The sequence below is a fragment of the Sylvia atricapilla genome, chromosome 15 (assembly GCF_009819655.1).
Source record: "Sylvia atricapilla isolate bSylAtr1 chromosome 15, bSylAtr1.pri, whole genome shotgun sequence".
Lineage (NCBI taxonomy): Eukaryota > Metazoa > Chordata > Aves > Passeriformes > Sylviidae > Sylvia > Sylvia atricapilla.
The window spans coordinates 7458968-7486962 of NC_089154.1; the positions used below are offsets into that span (position 1 = coordinate 7458968).

The 27995-nt window shown below is 59.2% G+C and overlaps 1 protein-coding gene across 2 annotated transcripts; it reads left to right on the plus strand.

The window, feature by feature from the left end:
• The first annotated feature begins 838 nt into the window (after positions 1–838).
• Positions 839–27188, plus strand: CACNG3 (calcium voltage-gated channel auxiliary subunit gamma 3). 2 transcript variants are annotated; one of them, XM_066329950.1, is made up of 5 exons: positions 839–972; positions 2079–2272; positions 22714–22797; positions 24391–24531; positions 25741–27188. In XM_066329950.1, the coding sequence occupies exons 2-5, from the start codon at positions 2089–2091 to the stop codon at positions 26250–26252; spliced, it is 921 nt and encodes a 306-aa protein (XP_066186047.1). In that variant the 5' UTR covers positions 839–972; positions 2079–2088; the 3' UTR covers positions 26253–27188. The 2 variants fall into 2 exon arrangements, with proteins under 2 accessions (XP_066186047.1, XP_066186046.1); XM_066329949.1 differs by lacking the exon at positions 839–972 and having other exon boundaries at positions 1841–2272.
• Positions 27189–27995: the final 807 nt, after the last annotated feature.

The following is a 27995-nucleotide window of genomic DNA, read 5'->3' on the forward strand; positions in this document are numbered from 1 at the left end:
GAGATAGCACCAGGACAAGAGGGAATGGATTTAAATTAAAAGAGGAGAGATTTATGTTGGATATCAGGGAGAAGTTCTTCCCTGGAAGGGTGGGCAGGCCCTGGCACAGGGTGCCCAGAGAAGCTGTGGCTGCCCCCAGATCCATGGAAGTGCCCAAGGACAGGCTGGGCAGGGCTTGGAGCAGCCTGGGACGGTGGAAGGTGTCCTAGCCCATGGAAGGGGGTGGGACTAGATGATCTTTAAGATTCCTTCCAGCCCAAACCATTCTGGGGTTTTGTGATGCTGTGACCCAGTGCAGCAATGCCCAGGGCTCATCCCAGTGTCCAGTCTGTGACACCAAGGTGCGACCTGTGAACCATCGTGTGCCTCTGCTAGCAGCGCTCCCCAAAACTGAGGAGCAATAACCCCTCCTCAAAAGGTGCACAGGAAGGCCCCCTGTGATGCAGGGTGGGTGGGGGGGTGCTGCTGACCCCAAAGCTCTGCATTCCCATCCTCACACTCCTCGGAGGGCTGTGTCCCCTCCCAGCTCAGCGAGCACTGCCACTCTCCAGATGGAAAGGCTGGGAAGCAGGAGCTGGTGCTGTGCGCCCAGAGAGCCTGGGCAGAGCTGCACCGCCTCCAGCCTGAGCTGGGAACCAGGCACAGGGCCCGTGGGGAAGCAGGGAATGAACCAGGGTGATCCACAGCCAGGAGCCAGCGGGAAGCTGGGGAGGGAGCGCGGCAGGGCAGCAATCAACGTGCCCTGCCTGGGGAGCAGCACAAACGGTGATTCCAGGTTGAGGAGCTACTTAATTTTCGCATTCTTAATTTCTCAGTACCTTCATAATTCTCTGTTTGCCTTTTTGGAGTAAATAACTAGTATTTCCATGTGAGTGCATACAGATGAGGGCTGGGGAAGCAAGCACACGCCATCGTGTAAATCATTCGTTTTCCCGTCTCACCGTGGCCCTTACAGGACCGTGAATTCCAGAGGTAAGTGTATTCTAGGGCTTGTTGGAAAGGTCGCATGAGTCATGGGCTCATCCAACCGGCTGAGGAATGTTTCAGGGAGATGAGAAGACAGCGGAGAGGGAGAGGACAGGGGGGTTAACTGCTGCGAATGGTGCAGGAGTGGCTTGTGGGTACGATGGATGCTCAGGCTGAGCCAGCTCCTGGGCATGGGATGAACACCGATATTGCCGGGACAGGGACAGCTCCGTGTCTGCCCGGGCTGGTGCTGCGCCCTCCCTGGGGTCTGCCGTGTGGCCCCCAGCCCCTTGTCCCAGATCCCACCCGGTGTCGGTACCGATGCTCAGGCACCGAGCAGACTGAGCTGGGGAGAATCAGGGAACCGAGGAGCCCCATGCCGGGGGCTGGTGCGGGTGGGTGACGGTCCCTGGGGCGGTACCGGCACTTCGGGGGGATTTCCACTCGGTCCATGTCGCAGGATAGTCCCGGTCCGGTCCCAGAACCCCGGGGATGGCCCCCGGCGCGGTCACGGTCTCGTTCCCCCGGTCCGCGCTCAGTCCCTGTGCCCGGCGGTGGGGACCCCCTCCCAGTCCGGGTATTCTTGTAGGGTCCTTCTCCCGTTCTCGGGGCAGTCCCGATCCCCAGCACCCCGAGGTGGCGTTCCCGGGGCAGTCACGGCCGCGGTCCCCGCCCAGTGCCGGCACCCCGGGGTGGGTTTCCCGTCCCGGTCCCCGTCCCCCCGGTGCCGGTCCCTGCCGCGGGCCGGCCGGAGCGGGCGGGGGGCGGTGTCCCGGCGGCGCAGCCCCCCGCGGGTCCCGCCCCCCGCTGCCCCCCGCCCCCGCCGCCCCCCGCCGCTGCCTTGGCCGGGCGGCGCGGGGGAGGCGCCGGGAGAGGCGGCGGGAGCGCACGGCGGAGCCGCTCCGCCGGGCTGGGCTGCTGCGCTCCGCGGGCTGCGCTCGGGCCATGCCTGCCGGGCTCCCCGGGGCCGGGCCGCCCCGCTCCGCGCCGCCGCGGGGGCCCGGCTCTCCGCCGGCCGCGGGGGCATGAGGCGGCGGGCGGCGGGCGGCGGCGCCGGCCCTTCCCCTGCGAGCCGCCGCCGGAGGATGAAGCAGCATGAGGATGTGTGACAGAGGCGTCCAGATGCTCGTCACCACGGTGGGAGCCTTCGCAGCCTTCAGCCTGATGACCATCGCCGTGGGCACCGACTACTGGCTCTACTCGCGCGGCGTGTGCAGGACTAAGTCCATGAGCGACAACGACACGAGCCGAAAGAACGAGGAGGTGATGACCCACTCGGGGCTCTGGAGGACGTGCTGCCTGGAAGGTACCGACCCCCGCGGCCCCAAAACTTCGGGGGAAGGGTTGCATCGCGGGACCCCCCCACCCCAGATCCGGGCCCCCGGCGAGCGGCGCATCCCCCGGCCATGCGAGCATCCCCCGGGCCGGCGGCCCCGCCGCTCCCCGCTGCCGCCTTCCGCACCCCTCCCCGGGCACTCGCGGTGGCACCGAGGTGGAATCTCACGGGGGGCTGCTCCAGGCGGGGCGCGGGGCCCGGGAGGAGCGGCTCTGCGGGCTCTCCCCGTGCCGGGCACCGGCGCTAGCGGCGGCAGACGCGCTGTGTCCTCTCGGGGAGCTCCGAGCTGAGGGGCCACAGGTCCCTCTTCTGATCGGGAACGGGTGAGTGAGAGGCCCGCGGCTGCTGCCGCTCTCCGAGGCTCCGCCGTCCCTGTCACCAGGGGGAAACCCACAGCACCCGGCGCTTTCATCACCGAGCTCAGCTCCTGCCCTTTCCCTCTGAGCAGCGCAGCGGGGCGGGCTGCTGCTGCCCCACCGCAGCTCGTCCCTCTGTCCCCGGGGCCGGGCAGTCCCACGGCGGGGCTGTCCCAGCACGGCTGCCCCACGGCAGAGCTCTCGCCTGCCCGGCCTCGCCGCTTCGCCCCGGCGCTTCCCTCCCGCAGCAGCGCCTGCCTGGCGAGGCCCAGCAGCTGCCGCCCTCCTGCAGCACAGGCCACAAATTGGGGCAGTTTTGTCCCAAAGCTTCTGGTTGAGGTGTTTCTGAGCACCCACAGGCTGTGGTTAAAGATGAGCTCTAACAGAGCCAGGTGCTGGTACCTGCGCAGCAAAAAATGGCCGATGGCATCACCCTGGGCCCTAACTTTCACACTGAGTGGCAGCACTGGTGTCCTGTGTGCTCAGGAGAAGCTGCCCCACTGTCCTATGGGACCCTGGCGGTGTCAGACCGCCCCAGGCCAGGAGCGGCCCCTCCAGCCGTGGGGGCAGCGAGCCACCGCGCCGAGCTGCTCCTCCACGTTGGAAAGTTCTCGGTGAGTCACAGATGCAGAAATACCCTGTCTGCTCCTGGTGCTCGCTCCTAAACCTAGTGAAGTCAGTCAGGGCTTTCTTATTGATTCAGGGAGGGTTTGGATCATGCTCTAATTCCATAATAAATAATTTGAGATAATCTGTCTCCCCTCTTGGGCTGAGGGAGCCAAGGAGGCAGGAGCCAGGGATGTGAAAGATGGGATTGCTGGAGGCATGAGTAATTTCCAAAATTCTTTGGTTTGCTACCTGTATTTTTTTTTTCCAGCCAATGTTTTATGTTTCCCTCACAGTGATCAATCTCTGCTTTGGAAGGAGGCAGAGAGGCTCCGCTGCCCTGGGCACAGCTCACTGGGGAAAGGGCTTGGCAGTGCCATGGCAGAGCTCAGAGCTGGATCTCAGCACCTTGAGCCTGGGCACGGGGCTGAGAGCAGCGGGGCGTGGGCTCAGCACTCCCTGTTCCACATCCAGCCCTCGCTGGCACTCTGAGAGCTGCTGGAGTGGGAGCAGGAGTGGGAGTGGGAGCAGGAGTGGGAGTGGGAGCCGTGCGGGGCTGGGTCCGTACCTGCGGCACCGCCGGGGCCTCGTGCGGGGCACGGGCTCTGCCATCCCCTGCCTGGCTGCGGGTGCCGGAGGGGCACGGGGGTGCCAGCGGGGCTGCGGGGTCCGCAGCGCCCCGGCACGGACAGGGAGGGTCCCAGCCTGCCCCCGAGGGGAGCACAGGAGCCTGTGATGGTGCCGGGGGGACTTGCTGGGGCTGCTCATCACCTTCCTGAATTCTGCAGGAGAAGGCGCCTCGCAGGCTGTTAACCAGTGCGGTGCCGGGAAGGGAAAACTTCCCCCGGCTGAGCGGGGCTCAGGAGGAGGAGCGGGGGAAGGACCGCGCTGGGGCGGGGGCTGAGGAGCCCCCCAGCCCTGGGAGCGCCGGGGGCAGAGCCCTGGACCTGTTACACGGCTGTGTTACAGGTGCTGTGTGAGCCCTGCTCGGGGCCTGGCCGCCTGCGGCTTTCTGCGCGCTCGCTGCGTGGGGCTCGAAGCAGGGACAGAAGCTCCATCCCCTGCGCCGCTCCGAGCGCGGTCTGCCGCAGGGGCCGGTTCTCCGTGCTTCTGGCACCGAGCAGAGCTCCCTGCCCCTCGGGAGCTGCCTCAGCCCCGAACTTTCTGCCGCCAGCGGGGGCTGGAGGCGTGTGAGGAGGGTGGCATCGCGCGTGGAGCCCCCGTGGCTCCGGGCGGGCTCAGCCCGACGTGAGCGCCCGCTCCGAGCATCCCCGCCGGTCCCGGCGCAGCGCCTGCGTGGGAGCCACGCACCACGTGAGCGTCACAAGCCCATCGGCGAGAGCGGATAAATCCTGAATGGAGCCGCCGCAGACCCATGGAGAGCCACCCACACTGGGAAACACAAATTAGCGGTTGACTCAGTAGCTGGAGCCCAGGCAGGTGTTTCCAGGCTGCTGGGCCGCGGCAGTCTGCTTCCAGTCTCTGCCTTTGGATCCTGGTTGTTGCTTTTACAAGATGTGAATGGTTGGCAGGTGTCCCCTCTGTGTCCAGCCCAGGTGTCCCCTCGTGTGTCCAGCTCAGGTGTGAGCAGCGCTGGGCACTGCGTGTCCCCCGTGCCTGTGTCAGCGTCACCTGTTCTCCTCTGTGCCGGCTGTGTCGGGCAGGGAGGGAAGCACACGGTGCTTTGGGGAGAGAGCTGGAGTTGAGAAATAGCTGTTTAGGCCAGCGGTGTTTTCAAGAAAGTAACAGAACTTCGGTTTTCATCAAACTTAATTAAATTCAGCATCATTAAATGCAGCATCATTAAATGCAGGGAGGCTCCGTGTCCTCCCTGCTGCGTGGTGTAGATTGGGACTGGCTCCATGGCATCATGCGGATCTGAAACAGGCAGAAGGAGCAGGAGGATTTGGCCAAGGCTGCTCAAAATACCATATTTTAAGGCGATGTGGTACTTTTCCTTTCCTCCTTCATTTCCCTCATCAGAATAAAGTGCTCTGTCATTTCTGGAGGAGGCCAAGCGTTGCTCTGCTTGCCTCCCTCACAGAGGATGCTCAGCATCCTGTGTTCCTCTGGGGTGGGATGTGGAGTGTTTTGCAGGGGACACAGACATCTTGTGTCCCAGAGCTGTCCTTCAGCTGAGCTGTACCCCTTGGGCCCATCCTGGGCCCTCCAATGTCCCCCAGAGCAGCTCCAGCACAGCCTTGCTCAGCAATTCCTCCATGCTGAGCCTGAGGGCTTTCAGGGTTGGTCTTTTGGGATGATCCTGTCTGGATTTACACACAATACTGCAGGCACCATCAGCTGATCCCACAGCTCAGGACCCTGCCCAGTCCTTTCTACACCTGACCTGCAGCTCCTGCCTGGCTCAGTGGTGGATGGGTGGTCACTCCTGCAGGCTCCACCCAAGGGTGATCAGGCTGGGGGTTCCACTGGAGAGCTCCCGAGCTCCTCAAACTCCCCTTGAACACAAGAAACAATCTCTGGTACCTGGGTTCCATGTGGGCTGTTTGCCCAAGTTCTGCCTGCTGTGAGCCCGGTTGCACACTGAGGTCACTGAGCCCCTCGCAGGGAGTCCCCAGAGTGGTGGGACCCCCGGCCTATCCTGTGGGACTGAGCAGCATCTCCTCCCCCCAGACTGGAACTTGCTCTCCTGGTTCCTGGCTCCTGATCCTTGGAGTTGGCTGTGTGGAGAAGGCCATGGCTCAATGAGCCTGAGCTGCCCAAATCTGCCTGACCCACCTCCCTCATTTGTCAGTATTCCCATCAGTCTTTTCTCTGCCCTCTCCCTGTTTTACTCCCAATTATTTCATGTTTTATTCAAAACTCTCAATAAAGGTGTTGTCATAGCTCAGCACTGTCCTTGTAACAGGCAATCCTGTGCAGGAACATCCCTTGGATGAGAGAACTGTCTCTGTGAGCTCCCAGCCCCGTTAATAAAGTGCTGTTGATTCTGCATAATACAGGTCTTTAACTTTTTCAGGAGAGCTAAATCAAATACACTGTGGAATTCTTAAATGTATTATGTTACTGACTTCCTTTATCAACTGAGTTTGTGACTATATCAAGAAAAATTTATGAAGTTTGATAAGTCTATTTTCCACGAGGCTGTTTGACATTTGCCTCCTCCTCCGTTCCCACCTCTGCTAACCCACGGGCGGTGCTGGGGACACAGCTCCTGCCATTGCCCATCGCATCACTCCTGGCATTAAACCAGCTTCTCCCATCTTCTAGAAATTCAACAGAATGCCAAGCTTTATTAAAATCCATTTCAGATCTTCAGAAGCCTTCTCGGCCTGTTCTCTGAATGCCCCTGGGAGGAAGTTCTCTGGTCCTCCCGATTCCGTGTTTACACTTCGCAGCCGCTGTTTAGCATCCCCCCAGCTCCTGCCAGAATGCAGGAGCCTGTTTGTCTCCGAGTACAGAACAGAAGTATCTGATGAATAAATAAGCATGTGTCACTTGTGCTCCATGACTGACAGTCACACCACCATGATCCAGCCGTGCTTTACACCATCAGGAAAGCTCCTTCCAGCACAATGAAAGAATTCCTCTTTGTTTACCCTTGACCTTTCAGTTGCAGATTTATTTTAACTGATCCCATCAACTTCTCCCATCATCCACTTGTGTGTGGCCTGCTATTTCCCATATCAAAGTCCCTGATTTTAAATTTTTTAATTCAACTTCTCATTCCCCATTCCAGTAGGCTGGGCAAGAGTGTGAGATGCAGGAAAGATCCTGAGTTTCCATTTTCCCCTCTTGGTTTTGTCCGTGGCTGGTTTTGGCTCCGCTGAGCTGAGCTGGGTTGCAGTGAAGGCATTAAATTGGGCTGGAAGCGGCTGCCCTGGCCAGGCACCAGCTCTTCCCCCACCTCCAGCTCCTCTCAGCCCTCTGAGTGAGGCCAAGCAGAGAATTTCCCCAAGGTGACAGCAAGATTGTTTCTGTTAGAAAGTTATTATCTTTAATTTTTAAAAGCGCCAAGCAAATGTCCCTGAGATTGCAATCACCCATGATGGAGCACTTTTTCTTGCTACTCATTATGGGCAGGTATTTAAGGAGCTGCTCATCCTGTTCCTGTGTCTGGTCAGTGTCTGTGATAGATTCTCATCACCACCCCAACATGCCACCTCTCTCTGGTGCCCGGTCCAGCTCGGTGCCAGTGCCAGTGGTGGTGTGGTGGGGCTGCCAGGCTGCCCTCCATGACCACACTGACCACACACTGACCACGCTGACCACACACTGACCACACAGTGACCACGCTGACCACCCTGCCCAGTGGCCCAGCACCCCTGGCACAGCTCCCCACAATGCCCTCAGCCACGACTCTGTCCCAGGGTGCCCGTGAGGAGAGCCCAGGGATGGCAGCTGTGGGGGCACAGATGGGGACTGTCAGCATGGGCTGGAGGGTGACAGGGCTGGTCTGTGCAGCCAGGCAGGTTTGGGGACGTGGTGGACAGGGGGCGTTTGCTCTTTGTCACCTGAAGGCTGGGAGGAGTTTTCCCGCAGATGGAGATAGAGGATGTGGTGTGATGGAGGCACCCACAGTGGGGTGACAGATGTAGGTGGAGAGGGACAGTTACCTGTTTGAGCTCCCTGGTGGGATTACCAGGCTGCAGTCTAACACCCAGCAAACCTTTTCATTAGCCCAGCCCCTGGCACTGCTGTCACACAGCACCAAACAAGTGCCCTGGGCACGGGGCTCTGCGAGGGGTCACGTACAACACCCAGGCCCAACCCTGGGCTTAGGGAATCCCTGAGCCTCGCCTTGGTGGAGGATGTATTGGACGAAAGTGAATTACTGTCCTCTAATGGAGATGGAAATGAGGCTGGCTGGACCCTCAGGCTGCTCCAGACCCATGTTCTCGTGGCACATGGCCAAATGCCACAAGTCATAAGAATCCTTGTGGACACAGAGGGTCCCGTGCCCCTGCCAGCTGGCACCGTGGCTCTGAGCAGGCATGCCTCCAGCTCCACGGCTGCTTGGAGAGTGTCCGGGGAGGAGCTGTGCCTCAGCTGGCTGCCACCAGCTCTGCTTTGACCAGAGGGTGCAAAATTCACCCTGCTGGGATGCTGCGGTGTTTTCTGGGCAAAAATCCTGACTTGTGGGGTGGGTTAAAGAGCCGGTTCCCTCACTGCCTGCGAGCAGCACGTGATGAGTAAAATGTATGCTGTGAACAGCTCAGAAACAGGCATTTTACTGCTGCATAGGCGTGGTGCAGAGCCTGTCATCTCCGGAGCTGTTCCCGTGTAATAGAGGTGGAAGGCTGAATTTGAATGAGGCTCAAGTGGTTTTTTTCCCATGCAAGGTCACTGGCTCCATGCCGGCTGTAAATAATTAGGGATGGCTGACGAGGGCTGAGCCCCGGCGCTGGTGGCTGTGGTGGTTTGGGGAGGATGCCCCACGGATGGATGCCGGATCTTCCTGCTCCCAGCGAGGTGGGGGTCGGGCAGGAGGTGCCAGAGATGACGTTTGCTGGAGCAGCCCGGCTCCACTGCCAAGAGCTGCGTGGCCCGTGGTAAATCCCTTCTCTCAGCAGGAGTTTCGCCTTCTGTGAGGTGAAGCCAGGTGCGTTCAGCGGTGCTCACCTCACACGGCTGCGGGGAAGTTTCCCCCTCGCCGTGGCCACCGGGTGATGTCCTCCCGTGGCCGCTGCCACAGCCCCCGTGCTCTGCCCAGGGGACACCTCTGCCGGGGGTGCAGACCTGTCACCTCTGCTCTTCGGGACGAGGGGAGGTGAGGCAGCCCAGCACTCATCCTGCTCGGTGCCTCTCCCGTCCCCGTGGTTCCTGTGCACACGAGCTGGTTTCACCATGGATTTTTAATGAACGCAGCGTGCACTTCAGAAATAGACGTTAACCTCCTTTTTCGGGAAAATCAAAAATGTTCTTAAAATTATATAAACTCACTAAGCCGGAAGCGTGGGGGGGTTGCTCAGTAGCTGCCCGAGGGGTCCCACTTGGCAGGGGGGTTCTTCCCTGCCTCACCTGCTGACAAGTGCCGCCGGCTGCCTCAGGGCGCTGGCAGGAGCAGCTGCCAGGTATCCACGGGCATGAACGCAGCAGCGCTGGCAGCTGCTGGGGCTGGGTCACGGCAAGACTTCCGAGGGGAAAGATGCCCGCTCGTGTCCTGTAAAGTGCCCGAAGGGAGATGGGGAGGGCGTGGGGAGGGGTCCTGCCCACTGCCCGTCCGCAGGGGCTGCAACACCTTTCCCACACCTGCAACCCACTTCAGGCCTTCAAGTGGCCCTGGGAAGGAGATTCCCTGAAGCTGGTGGATGCATTTTGGGTTAGTGCTCGCTGTGGAGAGCCGGGGATGGTTTCCCGTCCCTGCTGAGGGTTCCCGGGTGGGTTTGCTTTGGCTGATGGGCTCCGCTCCGGAGGGTTTGGGCAGCTTTCCTCGGGGTGAGGAGCCGGGAGCTGCTCGCTCTGCGCAGTCCCAGGCGGGCTCGGGAAGTGCAGCAGCTCCAGATAAGGGCTCTGATTAAGAAGACACCCGCGGTGACAAAGAATGACAGTGCCGGGGTGACAACGGGTGTCTCTCCCCCGGCGTGTGCGCGATGCCGACTCTGCGGCGGGGAGGAGGCTCCGCAGGCTGTGAGGAAGGAGCAGGGGCTGCATCCCGCAGCGGGACCTGTTACACAACCCCCGAGAACACAGCGCCCGGCTCTGGGTCAGCCCGGGGCACCGCGGGGGCTGCGGGTTGTTGTGGTTCCACACCCCTGTGACCTCCCAGCCCTTCACCCGCAACAGGTGTTAAATGTCTTCAGAATGAAGAGTCCAGGCCAGGGTATGCTGCGTGCTTTGAACTGTCCTGTCCCTTTTGGTCCCTTCCAAACAATTTGGGGGTTCTAAGATTCTGTGATCACTTGCCCAGAGAAGAAGTGGAGGGTCTTGCAGGAGATTCTTGGTCCCTTTTGAGATGTGTCAGGATCCCTGGGCTTCTCTCATCCCCTGAACATGAATCCTTCACTCACTGGTGGGTGGCTGAACACATCAGGGTTTTCCACAGTCATGGCAGGGAGAGGCAGGAGGAGGGATCGTGGCTGCTGAGCAGGTGATGGGGTGCGATGATTTCCTCAGATATTGCCTGTTCCTTATCTCCTGACACCACAATGCAAAGACAAATCTCGTGCTGCTGGGCAGCAGAGGGAGGCTGAGCTGTTCCTGTGCCACGTCCTTGGGAATGGTGGGGTTTAACCCTACAGCCCTGTGGAAATGCCAGGGGAGCAAGTCAGCCCTTTGTGCCACCCTGTCACCACCCTCCCTGGGGCTCTGTGTGTTTGTTCTTTGCCAAGAGATTTTTACTGAAGGAGGAGAATTGGGGTAGACAGGAGCCCCAGGGTGGGGACATGTGACCTCCCAGCCTTTTTGGGGGATGCCGGGCACTCCTGGGGATGTTGGCATGGGTGATCCTGTGGGACTTGGGCAGTAGTGAGCACTGACAAAAGGTGCTGTTTGAGGATGACATTTGTGCTCATGCCTCTCGAATGGTCACATTTCCAGTTTCACTGGTGTTTTGATAATTGTCCCCTAATTACACCTCTAATCTCAATTCGTGCCTGGAATCACAAGGGGAGGGAAGAGCATTCCAGACAGACTACCAACAAGCCATGACACTTTGGAGGTGTGCCTGATTTAACTTACTAAAACCAGCCTTGGCTTGTGCTGCTAGCGCTGTCATCAGGCTGCTCATGCCCTGAACATCCCTGGTCCCAGAGATGGCACCTCCATCACCCTGGAGAGCTGGGCTCCCTCCTAACATGGACTAGGAACCCTTCAGACCAGGCTGGTGATGTCAGCTGGGTGTTAAACACCAACTTCTTGCAGCTGCGTGTGGCACCTCAGCATCCCCGGCTGCATCACACAACGCCATCACAGAGCATCGCAAGGGGCTGCGCCTTCCCCGCCTGCCTCCTGCCAGGCTGAGAAAGGTCCCCTTCACCGGGCGAGGCAGGCTGTGACCTCCCTGCAGCTGTCCCCGCGCCAGCCCGGCCGTGTGTCCCGGCCAGCGGAGACAGTCATTCCTGCCGGGATGTTCGGCGTCCGTGCCAAATCCTCCATTTGCCTGAGCAGCCTGGCTCAGCCCCGCAGCCTTATCGCGGCGCAGCAGCTGTGCCACCGGCCGGGCCCGCTCCAGACGGGCTCGGGCTGAGCCCCCTGCCCGCCCCGGCTGCTCTGGGGGCCGGAGCCTCTCGCAGCCCCGGGGCGCCTTCTCCCCGTGCTGGGAGAATCTCTCGTCGCTGCTCAGCACACTCCAGCCAAAGATGAAAGTGTTCTCTGTACCTGATTCTTTGGCCTTCTCTCCAACGTGAGAGGCTGGAGAAGGATCAGAGCGATCGCGCCGTGCATGGGAAGTAGGAAAAGCTGCAGCGGGGTGTGAGACCTCTCAGCCGGGGAGGAGCAGCAGCCGGGGCTTCTGCTTCTGCCTCCCACCAACAGAAGCGTGGTCCTGCGAGGGCCCCGTGCATGTTGTAAATAATTGCATATAATACCACTAAATACGCTCTGTCTATCGCCCCAACCTGTCCCAATTCCCACTGCTGCCTCCCTCCATCAGCCCGCAGCAGTTCCCGGGGGCTCAGCCCGTCCCCGCAGGGCCGGTGCCGCCGGCTGAGCTCCGCTGCATCCCCGCAGCCGGGGCCGGGTGTCTGCGCTGCGGCTGAGGTGCGAGACAGACGCGCCTCCGCCCCCGGCCCGGAGCCCCGTCTGCCGGCACCGCGCTCGGCGGGGCCCTGCGGGACCCCGGGCTGCGGTGATGGGATGTCCCTGTGCCCACTGCAGGGACCCCGGGCTGCGGTGATGGGATGTCCCTGTGCCCACTGCAGGGACCCCGGGCTGCGGTGATGGGATGTCCCTGTGCCCACTGCAGGGACCCCGGGCTGCGGTGATGGGATGTCCCTGTGCCCACTGCAGGGACCCCGGGCTGCGCTGATGGGATGTCCCTGTGCCCACTGCAGGGACCCCGGGCTGCGGTGATGGGATGTCCCTGTGCCCACTGCAGGGACCCCGGGCTGCGCTGATGGGATGTCCCTGTGCCCACTGCAGGGACCCCGGGCTGCGGTGATGGGATGTCCCTGTGCCCACTGCAGGGACCCCGGGCTGCGGTGATGGGATGTCCCTGTGCCCACTGCAGGGACCCCGGGCTGCAGTGATGGGATGTCTCTGTGCCCACTGCAGGGACCCCGGGCTGCGGTGATGGGATGTCCCTGTGCCCACTGCAGGGACCCCGGGCTGCAGTGATGGGATGTCTCTGTGCCCACTGCAGGGACCCCGGGCTGCGGTGATGGGATGTCTCTGTGCCCACTGCAGGGACCCCGGGCTGCAGTGATGGGATGTCTCTGTGCCCACTGCAGGGACCCCGGGCTGCGGTGATGGGATGTCCCTGTGCCCACTGCAGGGACCCCGGGCTGCGGTGATGGGATGTCTCTGTGCCCACTGCAGGGACCCCGGGCTGCGCTGATGGGATGTCCCTGTGCCCACTGCAGGGACCCCGGGCTGCGGTGATGGCATGTCCCTGTGCCCACTGCAGGGACCCCGGGCTGCGGGGCTGCGGTGATGGGATGGTCCCTGTGCCCACTACAGCGTGCAGGGGCACGGGGCTGTGGGAGCCAGCGCTGCTGTGGGGTGTGTGACACCGCCTGTGCCGCTCCCACAGTGACAGCTCTGTGCCTTCAGCAGCTGCTGGGCAGGGCACATAGGCTCAGTCACTCTTTAGAAATTACTTGCGATGTCAATTAGACCAGATCTCCCCTTGGGGATGAAGGGAAGTCTTCCATAGAACAGGAGAAGCAGAAGGTCCCATCCGCAGCCCGGAGCTGCTCCTGGGGCGGGGGCTCAGCCCCTGGCGGGCAGGACGGGCTGTGACAGCAGCGTCACCTCCCGCGCAGAGCCCGCTTCAGGGCTGTGAAATCCCGGCTCTGAGCGGCCCCAGCTGAGCACCAGAAGGGAGCAGATGCTCGGGATCTGCATCTCTCCAGTCCTGCCCTACCCGTCTGTAAATCTGGGATAGCAGAATCATGGAGCTGTGGAATGGTTTGGATTGGAAGGGACCTTCATGATATTCAGTGCCACCCTCTACCTTGGGCAGGGACAGCTTCCACCATCCCAGGCTGCTCCAAGCCCTGTCCAGCCTGGCCTTGGGCACTGCCAGGGATCCAGGGGCAGCCACAGCTTCTCTGGGCACCCTGTGCCAGGGCCTCACCATCCTCACAGGGAAGAATTTTTTCCACATACCTACTCTAAGCCTCCTCTGTGTCAGTGTGGAACCCCATTGTCCTGTCATTCCATGCTCTTGTCCACAGCCGCTCTCCAGCTCTCCTCAGGGTTCCTCTCCATCCATCCATTTCCCTTGCAGCCTGTAGTCCAAACTGCTGGAGCATCACCCGGAGAGCAGGTGGGTGCCCTCAGTGATAACCAGGTGGAGCTGCTGGGCTGCACCTGGGACAGAGCCAGCAAAGGATGTGTGCTGTGGGCTGAGGGCAATGCCATGGGCCCTAGGCTTGATCCAGAGCTGAAAATAGGGGAGTAAAGCCACAGGGGCAGCCCCAGGTAAGTGCCAGGGGAACTCCTGCTGTCCTTGAGACTGATGGCAGAGCAGCACCCAGCTGCAGCAGCAGCAGCAGCAGGATGGGCTCTCTCTGGGATTTAATGCAAAAGAGGAAGATGGACAGTGGTGGGTGGTGAAGTTCTTTGCTGCCACCCATCTCGGGGTCTTTCACATCTTTCTCCCCTTCCCCTCAGAGCTCTCACTGGCTCCTGGAAGGGCAGAGCCATGGGGAGCTGAGGTTGTTTGCTGTTTGGAAAGACAGGGCCAGACCCACCTGGGGCTGTTTAAAAGCTCATGTTTTGTTCTAGCAAAGCATTCTGTGCTTTGAACCAGGTTTGGGAAGCTGGGGGAGGTGAGGCTGTTTAATGGCCAAGGTGATGGTGTGAGTGGCTCAGGGACCATGAAGCAGCTTGCCCAATTCTGACTCTGGTGGAGCAGCTTTTTAGCCAGGAGTGGGGTGCTGCTCCCTGGGCTGGAGCAGGCAGCATGGGCAGGGGCATCACAGCCTTAAAGAAAGGATTCCCATGGGCTGCCTGAGGCAGGGGAGTGTTTCAGGGGCCTGCAGCAGCTGGCTGCCATGTGCTGGGGGATTTTGGTGCTGTCAAAGCCCAAAGTGATGTGTGATGGACGAGATGCACCCTCACTGCCCCTGCCCAGGCAGGGAGCTGCTGCAGTGCAGCACTGCCAGGGTGTTCCCAAACACACGGGGCAGGGCCAGCGCTGTGCCGGGGGAATGCCTCTGCCTCTCTGGGCAGCTCAAAAGGGCAGCTTTCATTTCTTGACTGGGGAAGATGAGGTTGGCGTCGCTCACTCCTCCACCAGCAAAGTTCTCTCCTGATGCTCCGACTGCGGGAGAGTTCCTTCTTGTTCTCCAAAAAAAGCCAAGAGTGAGACTACGGTGCTACTCCCGAATATCGCTTTCCCCATCTGGGGCGTTGGAGCTGCTCCCCGGGGCTGCTTCCCTCCCGCAGATGGTGAGGGGGCGGCGCTGCCTCCCGGCAGGCAGGAGCTAAATCCGGCTGCGCTCGGAACCCGCGGGGCCGGACCGGACCCGCAGCCCCGGCCACGGGGAGCCTGCGCCCGGCGGGGAGGAGAGCGGGGAGCTGCGGCTCCGGGATGCCAGCGCCTCCCTCCCACGCCGGCAGCACAATGCCCACTGCGTTCCCTGGAATAAATAGGCTGTGATGGATCGAGGCCCTTTTAGCACATCAGCTGAAAACTTCAAATATTTATACCAGGAAGATGTGACAGAAGTATAGATATATTTTAAAAGAGGCAGGTGCTGGAGTGGCAGTCGTGTATTTGAACTTCAAATACTTACCTTCAAATCCACGCTATAAAAAGGGGAAGAACGTAATAAATTTAATATCACTTCTTTTTTTCGGGGAAAACAACCTGCCGAGCCTCCTCCCAGGCTAAATGTGCTTTAAAGATTGACTGTGCAGCTGTAATAACTATTGATGAACTGTAAACATGAAAAGATCTCCCTGCTCCCGGCCTGTCAGGAGCATTAGGGTGGAAATGCTCTGTGCTCCGCTCTGGCATGACTCACCGAGGCCTCGGCAAATGTGTTTATTTGTAAAGATCCTTATTTCAGAAATAGTGACCTTTTTAATGCCTCGTGCAGCGAGCTCGGAAATTCGCAATTGCCTTTTGGCGACTGGCTCGTCTCGCTGCAGCTCTGGCAGTGCTTTTCATGGCCATTTACATATTTTTAGCCTGGATATTCTGCACTGTGGGGCTCCTTTGGAGAATGATTTGCTTTTCCCAGCCCTGGGCCTGCAGTGCTGGGCTGAGGTCAGGCTGTGCTGAGGGCATGGAGGGGCTCACTGCCCAGCCTCTGCCCCGAGCCCTCTCTTTATGGGATGGATTTAGTAACATCCTTCAAACACCCACCATGGTGTTGGTGGCATATTTAAGCAGCTGCTTCACCTTGAAATACGGAATATTAAGGGTGGGGAGGCCCTGGCGCAGGGTGCCCAGAGAAGCTGTGGCTGCCCCTGGATCCCTGGCAGTGCCCAAGGCCAGGCTGGACAGGGCTTGGAGCAGCCTGGGACAGTGGAAGATGTCCCTGCCCATGGTGGGCGTGGGGCTGGATGGGCTTTAAGGTCCCTTCTAGACCAGGCCACTCTGGAATTCCGTGATGATTCTATGAACAAACCTGTTTTTCCTGTACATACCCACACCAGGATCCCTTTTGGCCCTCAGGCTGTCACCTGCCAAGGGTCTGTGCTGGTCACTCACTGTCCCTGCCCCAGCTTTGGTGGCTGCGCCAAAGCAAGTGTGACCAGTGACCTTGTCACTCTGTGCCAGTGGCCTGTCTCCTTGTTCTGAGTCCCTGCCTGTGCCACCAGGTGCCAGCCCAAGGGGATGCAGCAGCAGAGGGGATGCAGGTGCCCTGCTCTGGGCAGGGTGGGCAAAGCAGCATCTCAACCTCTCCTCCCTCCCTGGAGCAATATTCCATGGGGCTGGAACTGCTCAGCCAGCTCCTTCCTCCCTCCCCAGGCTGCGGGATGGGAATGTGCTGCATGAGAAATGCTGTGGCTGTGATCAGTTATTTAACATTTCTGGGGCCTGTGACTCAGGCTGCTGCTGTGTGGTGACAGGCGGTGGCACTGCTCCTTTCTGCTGCTGCTGCTGCTGCTCAGCCCAATGCGCTGGGGAAGGACGGTCTGATGCTTTTCTGCTGTTTGCTCGAGCCTTTATCGGCGCTCTACAATTCCGAGTTGCTGATTTATATTCAGAGTTATGAATATCTCCTTTCTTCTCTTTGTTGGGCCTGTTTTTATTTTTATAGCTGTTTGCTTATTAGCCAGGCAGTTTCCAAACCAATGCAAACTCCCGTCACGGTGATGAGTTTTCGGGCAAAACACTCTTAAATCATTCTCTGTACACAGTTGTGCTTTTATGCTTAAATCCATTCTCCTAAGTGATTTGGCTTATAATTGTTTTCTGCTCTGTGAATTGACCTCTCAAAGCACCAGGAGCCTGTGCTGGTGCCTCAGACTTGCCTCTGTGTGCCCATAAGAAGCATAATCAAGCCATGATTGCTTGGACTTGAGCAGCAACTAGTTTTTAATTCTGTGATCCATTCCCTTTCAGCTGTCAACACGGAGTCGAAAATAGCACTCCCCTGTGCTGGATGCCACGCTTCACAGCTATGAAATTGTCATTTATAGGTTTTTAGAAATTCAGAGGACATTTTAATACCGGTGAAGTGAAACCTCCAGCTCCCCATCATAATGCAGCTTCTCTCCTCCTTAGTATAAATAGGTGCTTAAGCAGCCTGGAGATGATCTGGACTCTGCTGAGCTCGGGGTGGGAGCAGACACCGGAGCACCCACACCCACAGCTTCTCTTTGTCTGAATTACTGGCACCTTGTTTAACCAGAGCATCCCAGGTTTTACACTCCTGGTTTTCCCCCTGGTCCCAGCGGGGCAGATTTTGTCCCCGGTGTTCCGGACATGAAACTGTGGGTCAAGCTCACTCCTACAAATGAGCGGGTCTGGATCCATCTGTTAATTATCCAGTTGGATAATGGGATCATGGAATCATGGAATGGTTTGGGTTGGAAGAGACCCTAAGGACCAGGCACTCATACCAGGTTTGGGCTGGGAGCTTCTGTCAGCTCTAGGCAGCTCTTGGAGTGGTGGAAAGGGGAGGATGAGGGTGAGCCCAGAATCCCTTTGCCAAACAGGCACAGAGCTCCCACCCTGAAGGACAGAACCACCTTCCCCACACCCTGTCAGGAAAAAATGTGGGGTCCAGGAATCTCCCAGAGCTGAGCTGGCCACCCCTGTTACCATCAGCCAAAGAGGAGGCTGGAAGGCAAACCCTCCCTAGAAGCTCATCAGTTAACCCAAGTAAATCTAAAATGTTCATTGAACAGGGACCCTGCCCCAGCTGCAGGAGGGAGGTCCTGGTGCCTCAGGCTCTGGGATGCTCAGCTGGGCCCAGGCCTCCCTCTCTGCCCCATCTCTTGCCATCAATGTCTCCAAGCAGGCAAACAAACCAAAGATCATTATTTTTTTTATGTAATTGCCAGAATTGTATTAATTTAAACAGATAAACTCAATCAGTGAAGCTCATTAATTTCTAGCACATGGCTTATTTACGCCGATTCCGGCTGCTCCGGCACTCATTGCGCTCTCATAGGAATGTCAATTACCTTTTAAAATAAAAATCAATGTTTATCCACTGTTAAAGATAAAACATGAAATGATTTCCTAAGACATGCTGATGAGTGCTCTCCTCCCCAGCATGATCCAAGGGCTCCCGGCATTGCCAGCTGCTGCCCATTGCCACGCGCCACCGAGGGCACAGCAGAGAAGGGGCCACCCGAGTCCCCTGCAGTCCCCTCAGCCCCTGCACCTCCCCACCCCATCCCAGTATCTTCCCAGGAGCGTGGTGTTTTCCTGCCATGAGCTCCAACAATGTGGAAGGACAGAGGGAGGAAGGCTGGGAGGATGCAGGGAGGAAGGAAGCTCAGGAGAGCGTGGGGGGAGCCCCTGGAAGCAGCTCCAGAGTGTTACCTGATTACTTTTCTAATGAGGAAAAATGAGAAAACCCTCAGAGCAAAGGGCTGGAAATTACCCATCAGCCGCAAACTTTTTTTTTTTTTTCCCTCCTCTATTATTCAGAATTGTTTTGCTTTTCTGAACTGCCTTGTGTAGGTTGCACCAACCCCACAGATTCCAGAATGGGAGATGATGAGTCACTGTCAAAATGTAGATTTTTTTTTCTTTTTCCCCTCTATGTTTTTTTTTTTCTCTCTTTTAGCACCACTGAGGGAGTGAAGTCCCTGAGCCACGCGCCGATCACTGGCACCTCGCGCTGGCAGGAGCTCCCAGCCCACCCGTGGTGTGAGTGCCAAGCTGTGCTCACCGTGTCCCCCGTGGGGATGCCCAGCACGGGCATCTCCTGCTCCCCACACCCTGCCAGCCGTGGGGGAGCTCGGGGCTCTGTGCCCTGTGCTGCGTGTGCTCAGGTGTGTGCTCACACCGGCCTCTGCCCCACCACCACAGCCCAGCCACCTCTGCTGCCTCCTGGCTCCTGCATTCCTCTCCTCTGACTTGGGTTTTTTCCACTGGAGGGGTTCTCTTTTTTTTAATGTATATATAGATATATAAACAGGAAAAAATGTCCTTCAGAACAGGCGTATCTGTGTAGGTGCCTCTGCTCAGCCACAAGCCACCACCGCAGAGAGGGGGAGAGGGTGTGAAATGGAGCCGGAGCCAGATTCCACCCTTACTGCCTGGGGAAGCTGGTGTGGGGCTGCTGGGGCGCTGGGGATGTGCTGCAGGAGAGCTCAGTCCCAGCGAGGAGGAGGAGGATTCCTCCCACTGCCAGGTGTTGAGGAGCCCAGCACCCATCCCCACACCAGTGCAGAGGCTGGGGCTCTCGGGTGTTCCCTTCATTCTCTCTCATTTCGCTCTTCAGTGGGTTTGGGTCCAACAGATGCAGGTGAGGTGGTGTGGCAGTCACAGTCTGAGGGGTCACAGAGCTGGGGGGATGGCAAGGATGGGTCACCTGGCTCCCCACGGCTTCCCTGCCCTGCTGGAGAACACCCCCTGTCCTCAGCCCCAGGAGCAGCTCCCGAGGGGCTGCTCAGTACTGCAGACTAAGGGCCTGTACCCATCCCACCAGCCTCCTCTGATGCTCTTTCAAGCTGCTGGGTGTGTTTGAGCTCAGGCTGTGTTGACAGTTTGGCGATGCAGGAGGCAAAGAAGGTGCTGGGGTGCAGCTGAGACCCCTCAAGCCTTCCTCAGGGCCACAGGAGCTGCTCGGTGCCACCCTCTGAGCCCCGTGCAGTGGCCACTGGGTGCTGGACGTGGCTAACACAGACCCCAAGCCCCGCAGCTCTGCAATCTCCCACCAGGGACCTTGTGCAAAGAGCCTCAGGATGCCTTGCAGAGCCTGGAGCTGGGGAAGGAATATGGATGAATTCCTTTCCATCTCTCCAAGCATCTGGGAGGTGGGTGGGAGGTAAAAAAAGATGAGCCCTGAAGTTTTAATTCCTCGGAGATATTTAGGTAGCTTGCTCTTGTTACTCAGGGAGTGCAGAGCTTGAGCATCTCTGGGATTGTGCAGCAGGCTCCTTCCTACCCCAGCACTTCCCAGCTCAGCTTCGACCTCTGCTTCTCCAAAATATTAATTTTCAAGGAACTTAGACCATAATGACCCGCCACTTCCTTCAGATGGATTTGTTGTAAAACAGTGTCTCTGGGAAGGCCATTACTGGAAACCACAACTTGGGAGATAAAGCACTTGGATTTATCAGGAGCAGAGAGCTGAGGGCTGGAATGTGACCTTGACTCCTGGCTGAGCCACTACCAGGGGAGCAGGGAATTTTGTTCTCATTTAAGAGTGGTCTCAGCTCATCCTCCTCAGCCTGAGTCTTCCTTTGCACACACCAGTAGCGCCCAGAATGGTCCCTGGAAAACTGTTCCACCAGATGAAAAGTAATGAGATTTTAACACCATAACTGGAGCTCTTTAGTCTTCTGGCTCGTCGGGCTGGGATCGATATTCTCCGCTGTATTTCCACCACTGCAACCGTATTTCCCTCACCGCCCCCCTCCCCGTCCCCCCAGCGCTCCCTGGGGAAAAGGGCTCTGAGAGGAAAACAACCTGAGATCAAATCAATTAATTGCCTCTGCATGTGCCGATAACCGCGGTGCGGGAGCTCAGCAGAGCAGGGAAAGCACAAACGCTGCCCTGCGCCGGGGGCCGGGGGCTCCGGGGGCTCTCCCAGCACCCGGCGTGCGGCCGGGGACGAGCGGGGACGAGCGGGATCGAAGAATCACGGGGAGAGAGGGATGCGAACACCCCGCGGGCGACCAGGGGAGAGGAGGGATGTCCGCACGAACCTGCGGCCGCAGAGGGTGAAGTAGGAGATCACCGCTTCCAAATGAAATGCAGGGTCACCCCCCACAAAGGCAGGGGGGACAGGGACACCGCGCAGGCACCCCGCGGTGCCAGATAGAGACAAAAGGCCCGGGGAGGTTTCCCGGCCGGGGAGGATTCCCTGCACTGAGGGGAGACCGTGACACGGAGACTCTGACCCGCAGTTGGGTGAGGCTGGGGCAGAAGGTGGCTCCGCTCCTGGCCGGGGGAGGGTCCCCAGAGAGGTGGCAGCGGCCTGGTGGCACCAACTGCTGGCAGAGCTGGGGCTGCTCACGCTGACCCCTGCTGCCGAAGGAGGACACAGGCGGGTCTGGCCGCTGCCCGGTGCTGGGGGTTCAGGGGCTCGGCGGCTCAGGGACCCCCGGCACAGCCCCGGCCCTGCGGACAGCCAGCTGCTGCCGTGCCGGCCTCCGGCAGGGACCGTGGCCATTAGCCAAGTTGGCTAATTGGGATTCAGACTAATGGGGAGAGGAAATTACTGAGCTCCACCACCGAGACAGCGGAGCGGGGAGTGGGGCAGCGCCGCCCGCGCTGGAGCTCAGCGGCCGCCGATGAATCAAAGCCGGGCTGTGGCTCAGGCTGCCAGCACCGAGCCAGGCACAGGCACGGCCGGCGCCTGGGAAAGGGCTCAGGAGCTGCTTGGGATGTGCTGGAACCAGCAGCTGGGCATTCTCCGGGCCGGGAGAGGAGCCTGAGTGCTGGCAGCACCCGGGGCGGTGCCTGGGAGAGGCGACAGCCCCAGCGCAGCCGGTCCACGGAGCACGGACCCTGCTGGGGCTGTGCCCAGCGCCTGCCCGGCTCGCCGGGTGCTGCCGACGGGCATCCACCCAGGAGAGGCCTTAGCAGGGAGTGTGAGTGCCCAGAGCCAGGGCACGTCCCCCTGAGGTCATCCCAGTGTCCTTTACCCAGGCCGGGCTGTAGAGCTGGGAGAGGAGCACATGGAGTCTGCTGTCACAGGGGGCCGGGACCTGGTGGCGGAGGATGTGACAGGTGGCCCAGCTGCTGTGGGGGCAATGTGCCCAGGCAGGACCCCGAGCAGCTGCCTCCTCCGGCCCTGCAGCCATTTCCAGCCGCAGCTCCCAAGGCCAGGATTCCCTCCCCGGGGAGCGTCTTGGAGGTCAGAGGGGTCTTTTGGGGATTGCAGCTTTGTTGTGGTGTGTGTTTGGAGGCTGAAGTTGTGTGTCAGGTGGCTCAGCATTGCCATGACGACGAGCATCAGTTGGTGAACAGAGGGAGTAAAGGAGACAAAATAAATGTCAGAGTGTGAAGAGATGCTGTGGAGCCGGGGCTGCCCCCTGCCCGCCCCATCCCCTGGGCAGCCGGGCGTGCTGCTCCGCCCCAGCCTGCTCAGCCTGGGCCTCTGGCGGTGCCGGATGGCTGCAGAGCAAAGGGACCCTGGGGGGCAGCTCTGCGGTGCGTGGGGCACGGTCTGCTGCCTCTGGGTACCAGGGGAAGGTGGGTGGAAGCCCGGAGCTGGGAGGAGGAGGAGGCTGGGGGCTGTGCTGTGGAGCTGGTGTCCTCACCGTGCCCAGTGCATCCCCTTCTCCCACAGTTCCCAAAGCAACGGGAGCGGGCAATTCTCCCTCGGATGCTGTGTCTCCCTCTGGATGACAGCTTGCCTCCTCCACAGCTTCATCTTCAGGTTTTAATTGATGCCTGTCGTGCTGCTCAGCTCCCCCGAGCACAGCTTGGGAGTGTGCAGGACACCCTGAGGGTTGGCTTGTCCTGTCTGGAGCCCTGGTCCCTGGTGACATGTTCTTCCTAGTCCCATGGCAGGGGGGACAGAGCCAGCATGTCCTGACCACGTGCTCTAGAGCCAGGATGCTGCCCTTCTTCTGGGGAGATGCTGCGGTTCCTGCCACCTCTCTCTGCCCCTTGCTGCTCCAGAGCAGTCCCACTCTGTGCCTCAGTGTCCCCATTTAGAACATGAAGGCCCCAGGGCTGCTGCACGCCCTGGCCAGTGCAGGGCTCTGAGCATTTCTTGGCTTGTGTCTCCCCAGGAACCTTCCGAGGAGTGTGCAAGAAAATCGACCACTTCCCTGAGGATGCAGATTACGAGCAAGACACAGCCGAGTATCTCCTCCGTGAGTCTGTTGCCCTGTGGCACATCCCCTGGGACCCCTTATGCTGCAGGGCACCCCCTCCCTGTCCCCTGGTGTCACCCAGCAGGAGGCTGAGGGGTCACAGCCCCCCAGGCTCCCTGTGCAGTATCAGGGACTCTCTGGGGTAGCCAGCCATGCCACCCTGCAGTGTCACATGTTCATGGCACACTGGCCTGGCACTCGCTGTCCCCACAGCCAGTCCCAGCAGCTGCTGGACAGCCTGGGTCTCTTGGTGCCCGCCATGGGGGATTGGGACCCCACAGGTGTGAGGTGCAGCACCACAGGGACACGTCCTGGTGCCCTGTCCCTGCTGGTGTCCCTGTTCCCCAGCCTCCAGCCAGGCTGGGTTTGCTGGGAGAGCATAGTGAGCATCAGCCATGTGCTCTGCCACGGCACAGGGAGTCAGATGGAACTGAAGTGGAGATTTCCTGGGAAAAGTGGCTCCTCCTGTCTCAGGGGCCAGCAGAACCCCAGGCTTTCACAGAATCCCAGAATGGCCCAGGTTGGAAGGGACCTTAAAGCCCAGCTCAATCCACTTTCTTACATGGATCAGCTTCCAAAATGACAGTAGAGAGTAATGAATGCAGCAGATCACTACCTGCTGCACCAAAAATACACTGTGCCTTGGCTTGGGCTCTCTTCCCTCGATTAGGGCCGTTATTAAAGCAGAGAAATACAGAGAAGCTCCATTAAAATTCCACTCCTGGGGGCTTTAAAATAGACTTTTTACTTTAAATGTGAGAGGGGGTGGGAGAACTTCAGCACTAATCTACTAAAACTGCAAACCCATTTCATTAAACTCGCTCTCCTCTCCGCTGGGTGAGCAGAGATGTGGAAATTTGAGAGTCCAGAGCACCAACTGGATGAGCAGCAGCTGGGTCAGGCAGGGGGCTGGGGCTGAGCACCAGGCCATGGGCACAGGGTCCTTCTCTCAGGATTCCTTCCAGCCCCAGCAGCTCAGGGAGCACACAGGGCTGCCACATCCCCTGGGGCTGCCACGTGCCCCTGCTGCCTCTGCTGATGTTCGGAAATGCGGAGGTTGGGGTGAGCCCTCAGCAGCCTGGCATACAGGTGTGCACCTCGGGGGTGTCATTTGTGTCCAGCCTCTGTCACAGGCTCACACTGAGGGGACAGTGCCCCTTGTCCACAGGGTCACCCTCACCCAGCCTCTGGACTGTCCATGATTTCCACTTAAAGGGGAAATTCAGGTGAGATATGCAGAAGGAATCCTTTCCTGTGAGGGTGGGGACGCCCTGGCACAGGTTCCCGGAGAAGCTGTGGTTGCCCCATCCCTGGAAGTGTCCAAGGCCAGGCTGGATTGGGGGTTTGGATCAAGTGGGTATAGAGGAAGGTGTCCCTGCCCATGGCAGGAGGTGGGACTGGGTGGTTTGAAGGTCTTTTCCAACCCAAACCATCCCAGGACTCCATGACAAGCAGAAAATGAGTAGAGGGGACCGGTGCTGCGCCTCCCCATCCATCCTGGCAGCACAAGGGGTGCCCTTGCTCAGATCCTTCCCTGCTGGTGTTGGTGCAGGGGGTGCTGGGGCTGATCCTGCCCATCTCCCTGTCCCACAGGAGCAGTGAGAGCATCCAGCATCTTCCCCATCCTCAGCGTGGGGCTGCTGTTCTTCGGGGGCCTGTGCGTGGCCGCCAGCGAGTTCTACAAGAGCAAACACAACGTCATCCTCAGCGCCGGCATCTTCTTCGTCTCTGCAGGTAGGAGCTGCCCAGGAGCCTCCTCCAGCCTGGGGGGGCAGCAGGAGGTGGGGTGTGGGTCCTCCCAGGCTGTCAGCACAGAGAGACTCTGAGGTTTGAGAGCTGTTCCAGCCCTGTGGGAGAATCCCCACAGGAGAGAGAAACTGTCAGGGGTCTCTGGCCATGGTCACTGCACCACACAGGGCTTCGGGTGCCACATAGGGCTTCGGGTGCCACACAGGGCTTTGGGTGCCACACAGGGCTTCGGGTGCCACACAGGGTTTCAGGTGCCCCCCTGCTCTGCCTGGAGCAGGGCATATGTGGGGGCACAGCCCAGGAGGGGCTCCTGGAGTGCAGCCATTCCCCTGGGGGTTACCAGCCCTGGGACAGGGACTGGGGGCTCTGTCCTCTGCCCTGGACACGCAGTGGGCACCGTGCCAGCAATAGCAGGACCAGGCAGAGAAGCTGCCACAGTCTCACATGGAAATCACTCTCTGGAGAGGCTGTTCCTGCTGGATTACTCATTTCTCTGTTCTGTTCCCCAACGCTTCCCCTGATTATCGCGTGACAATGTCTTTGTCTCAAGGAACCGCTCTATTTTGTGTTTTTCTTCTCCCCACAAAAAGACAAATGACTCTCCCTCCTTGGCTGGCAGGAGCTGCTGATGCAGATGAGAAAACAGCAGAGAGAACATAATTGATTCATTAAGTAAATCTGGGAATGCACCAGCCTCTCCCCAGCCTGCAGCACAGCCCCGCTGGCTGCTGGCGGGGCACAGGCTGCCCCTGTCCCAAACAAAGCCCCAGGACTGCACCAGAAATGGAAAGAGACAGAGCCATTCCAGCTTTTCTGTGCTCCCGGGGCCATGGTGAGCTGGGGTTCGTGCTGGGGGGATCCCCCTGCAGCCCTCAGGTTGGCTCTGCTGCTACATGACACCAGCCAGGCTCCTTCCCGCATTCACTGCTCAGCAAAGCACAGCACAGCCAGCTCCTGCAATGTCCCTCTTCTAGACAAAACAGTGATTATTCCTCCTTCCTTTCCAGTGTCTGGGAATATACAGGAAAAAGGGGATGTGTAAGGGAATATATAGGAATCCTAGGAGATCAGTGGAGGTCTGCCACGGATTTGGTTCGAGTGTGGTGGCAGAGGGGTTGGTGCCCCATGCGGACACATCCTCCAATCTGCTCCTGCCACTCCAGTGAGTGCCTGTCCCACCTGTCCCCCCTGCAGGCCTCAGCAACATCATCGGGATCATAGTCTACATCTCTGCCAACGCGGGGGACCCGGGGCAGAGCGACTCCAAGAAGAGCTACTCCTACGGCTGGTCCTTCTACTTCGGGGCGCTGTCCTTCATCATCGCCGAGATGGTGGGGGTGATCGCCGTGCACATGTACATCGAGAAGCACCGCCAGATCCGCGCCAGGTCCCACTCGGAGCTCCTGAAGAAGTCGGCCTTTACCCGCCTCCCCCCCTACAGGTACCGCTTCCGCCGGCGGTCCAGCTCCCGCTCCACCGAGCCCCGCTCCCGGGACATGTCGCCCATCAGCAAAGGGTTCAGCACCATCCCCTCCACCGACATCTCCATGTTCACCCTCTCCAGGGATCCCTCCAAGGTCACCATGGGGACGCTGCTCAACTCGGAGCGGGACCACGGTTTTTTACAGGTCCATAACTCCATCCCCAAAGAGTTCAAGGAGTCTTTGCACAACAACCCGGCCAACAGACGAACCACGCCGGTCTGAGGCGGGCTGGGCCGTGGGCAGGCTGCATGGCATCACCCTCGTGACGGTGTAACCTGTGAAACCCCGTTTTTAAGGACAAACCCAGAAGCTCCCCGTGCCCCTGCCCGTGGGGCTGGTTTTTCACTCCTGAAATGCCACTGGCCGGGCCAGGCCGCTGTGCCTGCAGTGGGAGCGGGACCCCCAGCGGGGAGGGGACCCTGGCCCCGGTGCCCTGCGGACTGAGCGGGCTCCAACCCCCCGGGACAGTGGCTTCCCGAGGTCTCCATCGTTTGTGTGATCATAACCGCAGTGTTCCCATAGCTGTGTGTCCATGGAAATGCAGGCGATAGCCCTGTCTGTGAGAACCCTTAACCCGGTAGTTACACTTAAGTGGAATCGCCTGGAAGTCTGGAGCTGGAAGCACCGAGTTAGTGCCGGAGCAATGCTTGTGTTCCGAACCCCTTTCCCTGTCGTGCTGGATGGAGTGCTCGGGCTGGGTTCCTCTATGGCGTTTCGTGCATGCATTAAATAGCTTGGAATTCAATTTTGTCATGTCGGGTTGGAAGAAACATCCTTTTGCAATTTTCTGTGGTCTCGAAAGGGCTTATTTCCTTCCTTCCTTCCTTCCTTCCTTCCTTCCTTCCTTCCTTCCTTCCTTCCTTCCTTCCTTCCTTCCTTCCTTCCATTCAGGCCATGAAAGGACTCAGGAGCAGAATTACTCCAGTGACTGGTAGCAAGTATCCAGCGTTTAATTCACCTCTAATGTTGCAAGAAAATGAATTACTTCCCTACAGTTGATACACACGCAGTCAGAGATGACTGTCTGGGCACAGCCGAGGGGACAACGCGCGGGTGGTGCTGCGGGAGCGGCTGCAGCCGCGTGCGAATGGGGTGTGATTCCCTAATGGCTGGGAGATCCGTGAGAAAATCAATAAAATTGTCCAGTTTGGCAAGTTCCTTGGCTGAATAGGTCGCCCTGACCCAGCAGCGGGCACTGGAGGATGGCGCAGCATGGCCGGCAGGGAGGAGGGAGGTCAGTCTGGGGCTGCCAGCGGCGTGTGAGCACACGGAGGTTCGGCTTTAAACTCTCCCCCTGGAGCTGAGCTCGTCTAAGTGGAGGCAGTTTTGAAGCAGTTGGTCTGTGGCGATGTGTCACTTAATTGAAATTTTATTTAACCTTCTGACAGAAGTGGTGGATTCCCATGGGGTTCCCGGGGGTGATGTGGGGCCAGCAGAGCTCTCATTTACTCTGCTCTCAGCAGAAGAGGAACATCTGCTGGGCAGTGTGTGAGGCTGAACAGCCTCACCCTGGGTCTGCTGCCCAAAGTGAGAGCCTGGCTGCTCAGGGGGCACATCCTAATCTTTCCTGGAATAATGGACAGGCCGCTGGGAAACCTGGCACAGGAGCTCTCCTGGAGTGAAATCCTCGCTGGAGCTCAGCAAGGGCTGCCTGTCCCTCAGCACAGGGCTGCGGGCACCTCATTCACACAACTACAGAACGCTTTGGGTTGGAGAGGACCTTAAACTCATATCATTCCATGGCAGGGACATCTTCCGCTGTCCCAGGCTGCTCCAAGCCCCATCCAGCCTGGATTCGGACACTTCCAGGGATCCAGGGGCAGCCACAGCTTCTCTGGGCACCCCGTGCCAGGGCCTCCCCACCCTCACAGGGAGAATTTCAACTCCTTCACCCTTATTTGCTACTCTTGCAAAAGGGGTTGTTGGAGAAGGCTGATTCAGATGCTAATTAGGCCTCTTAATTGC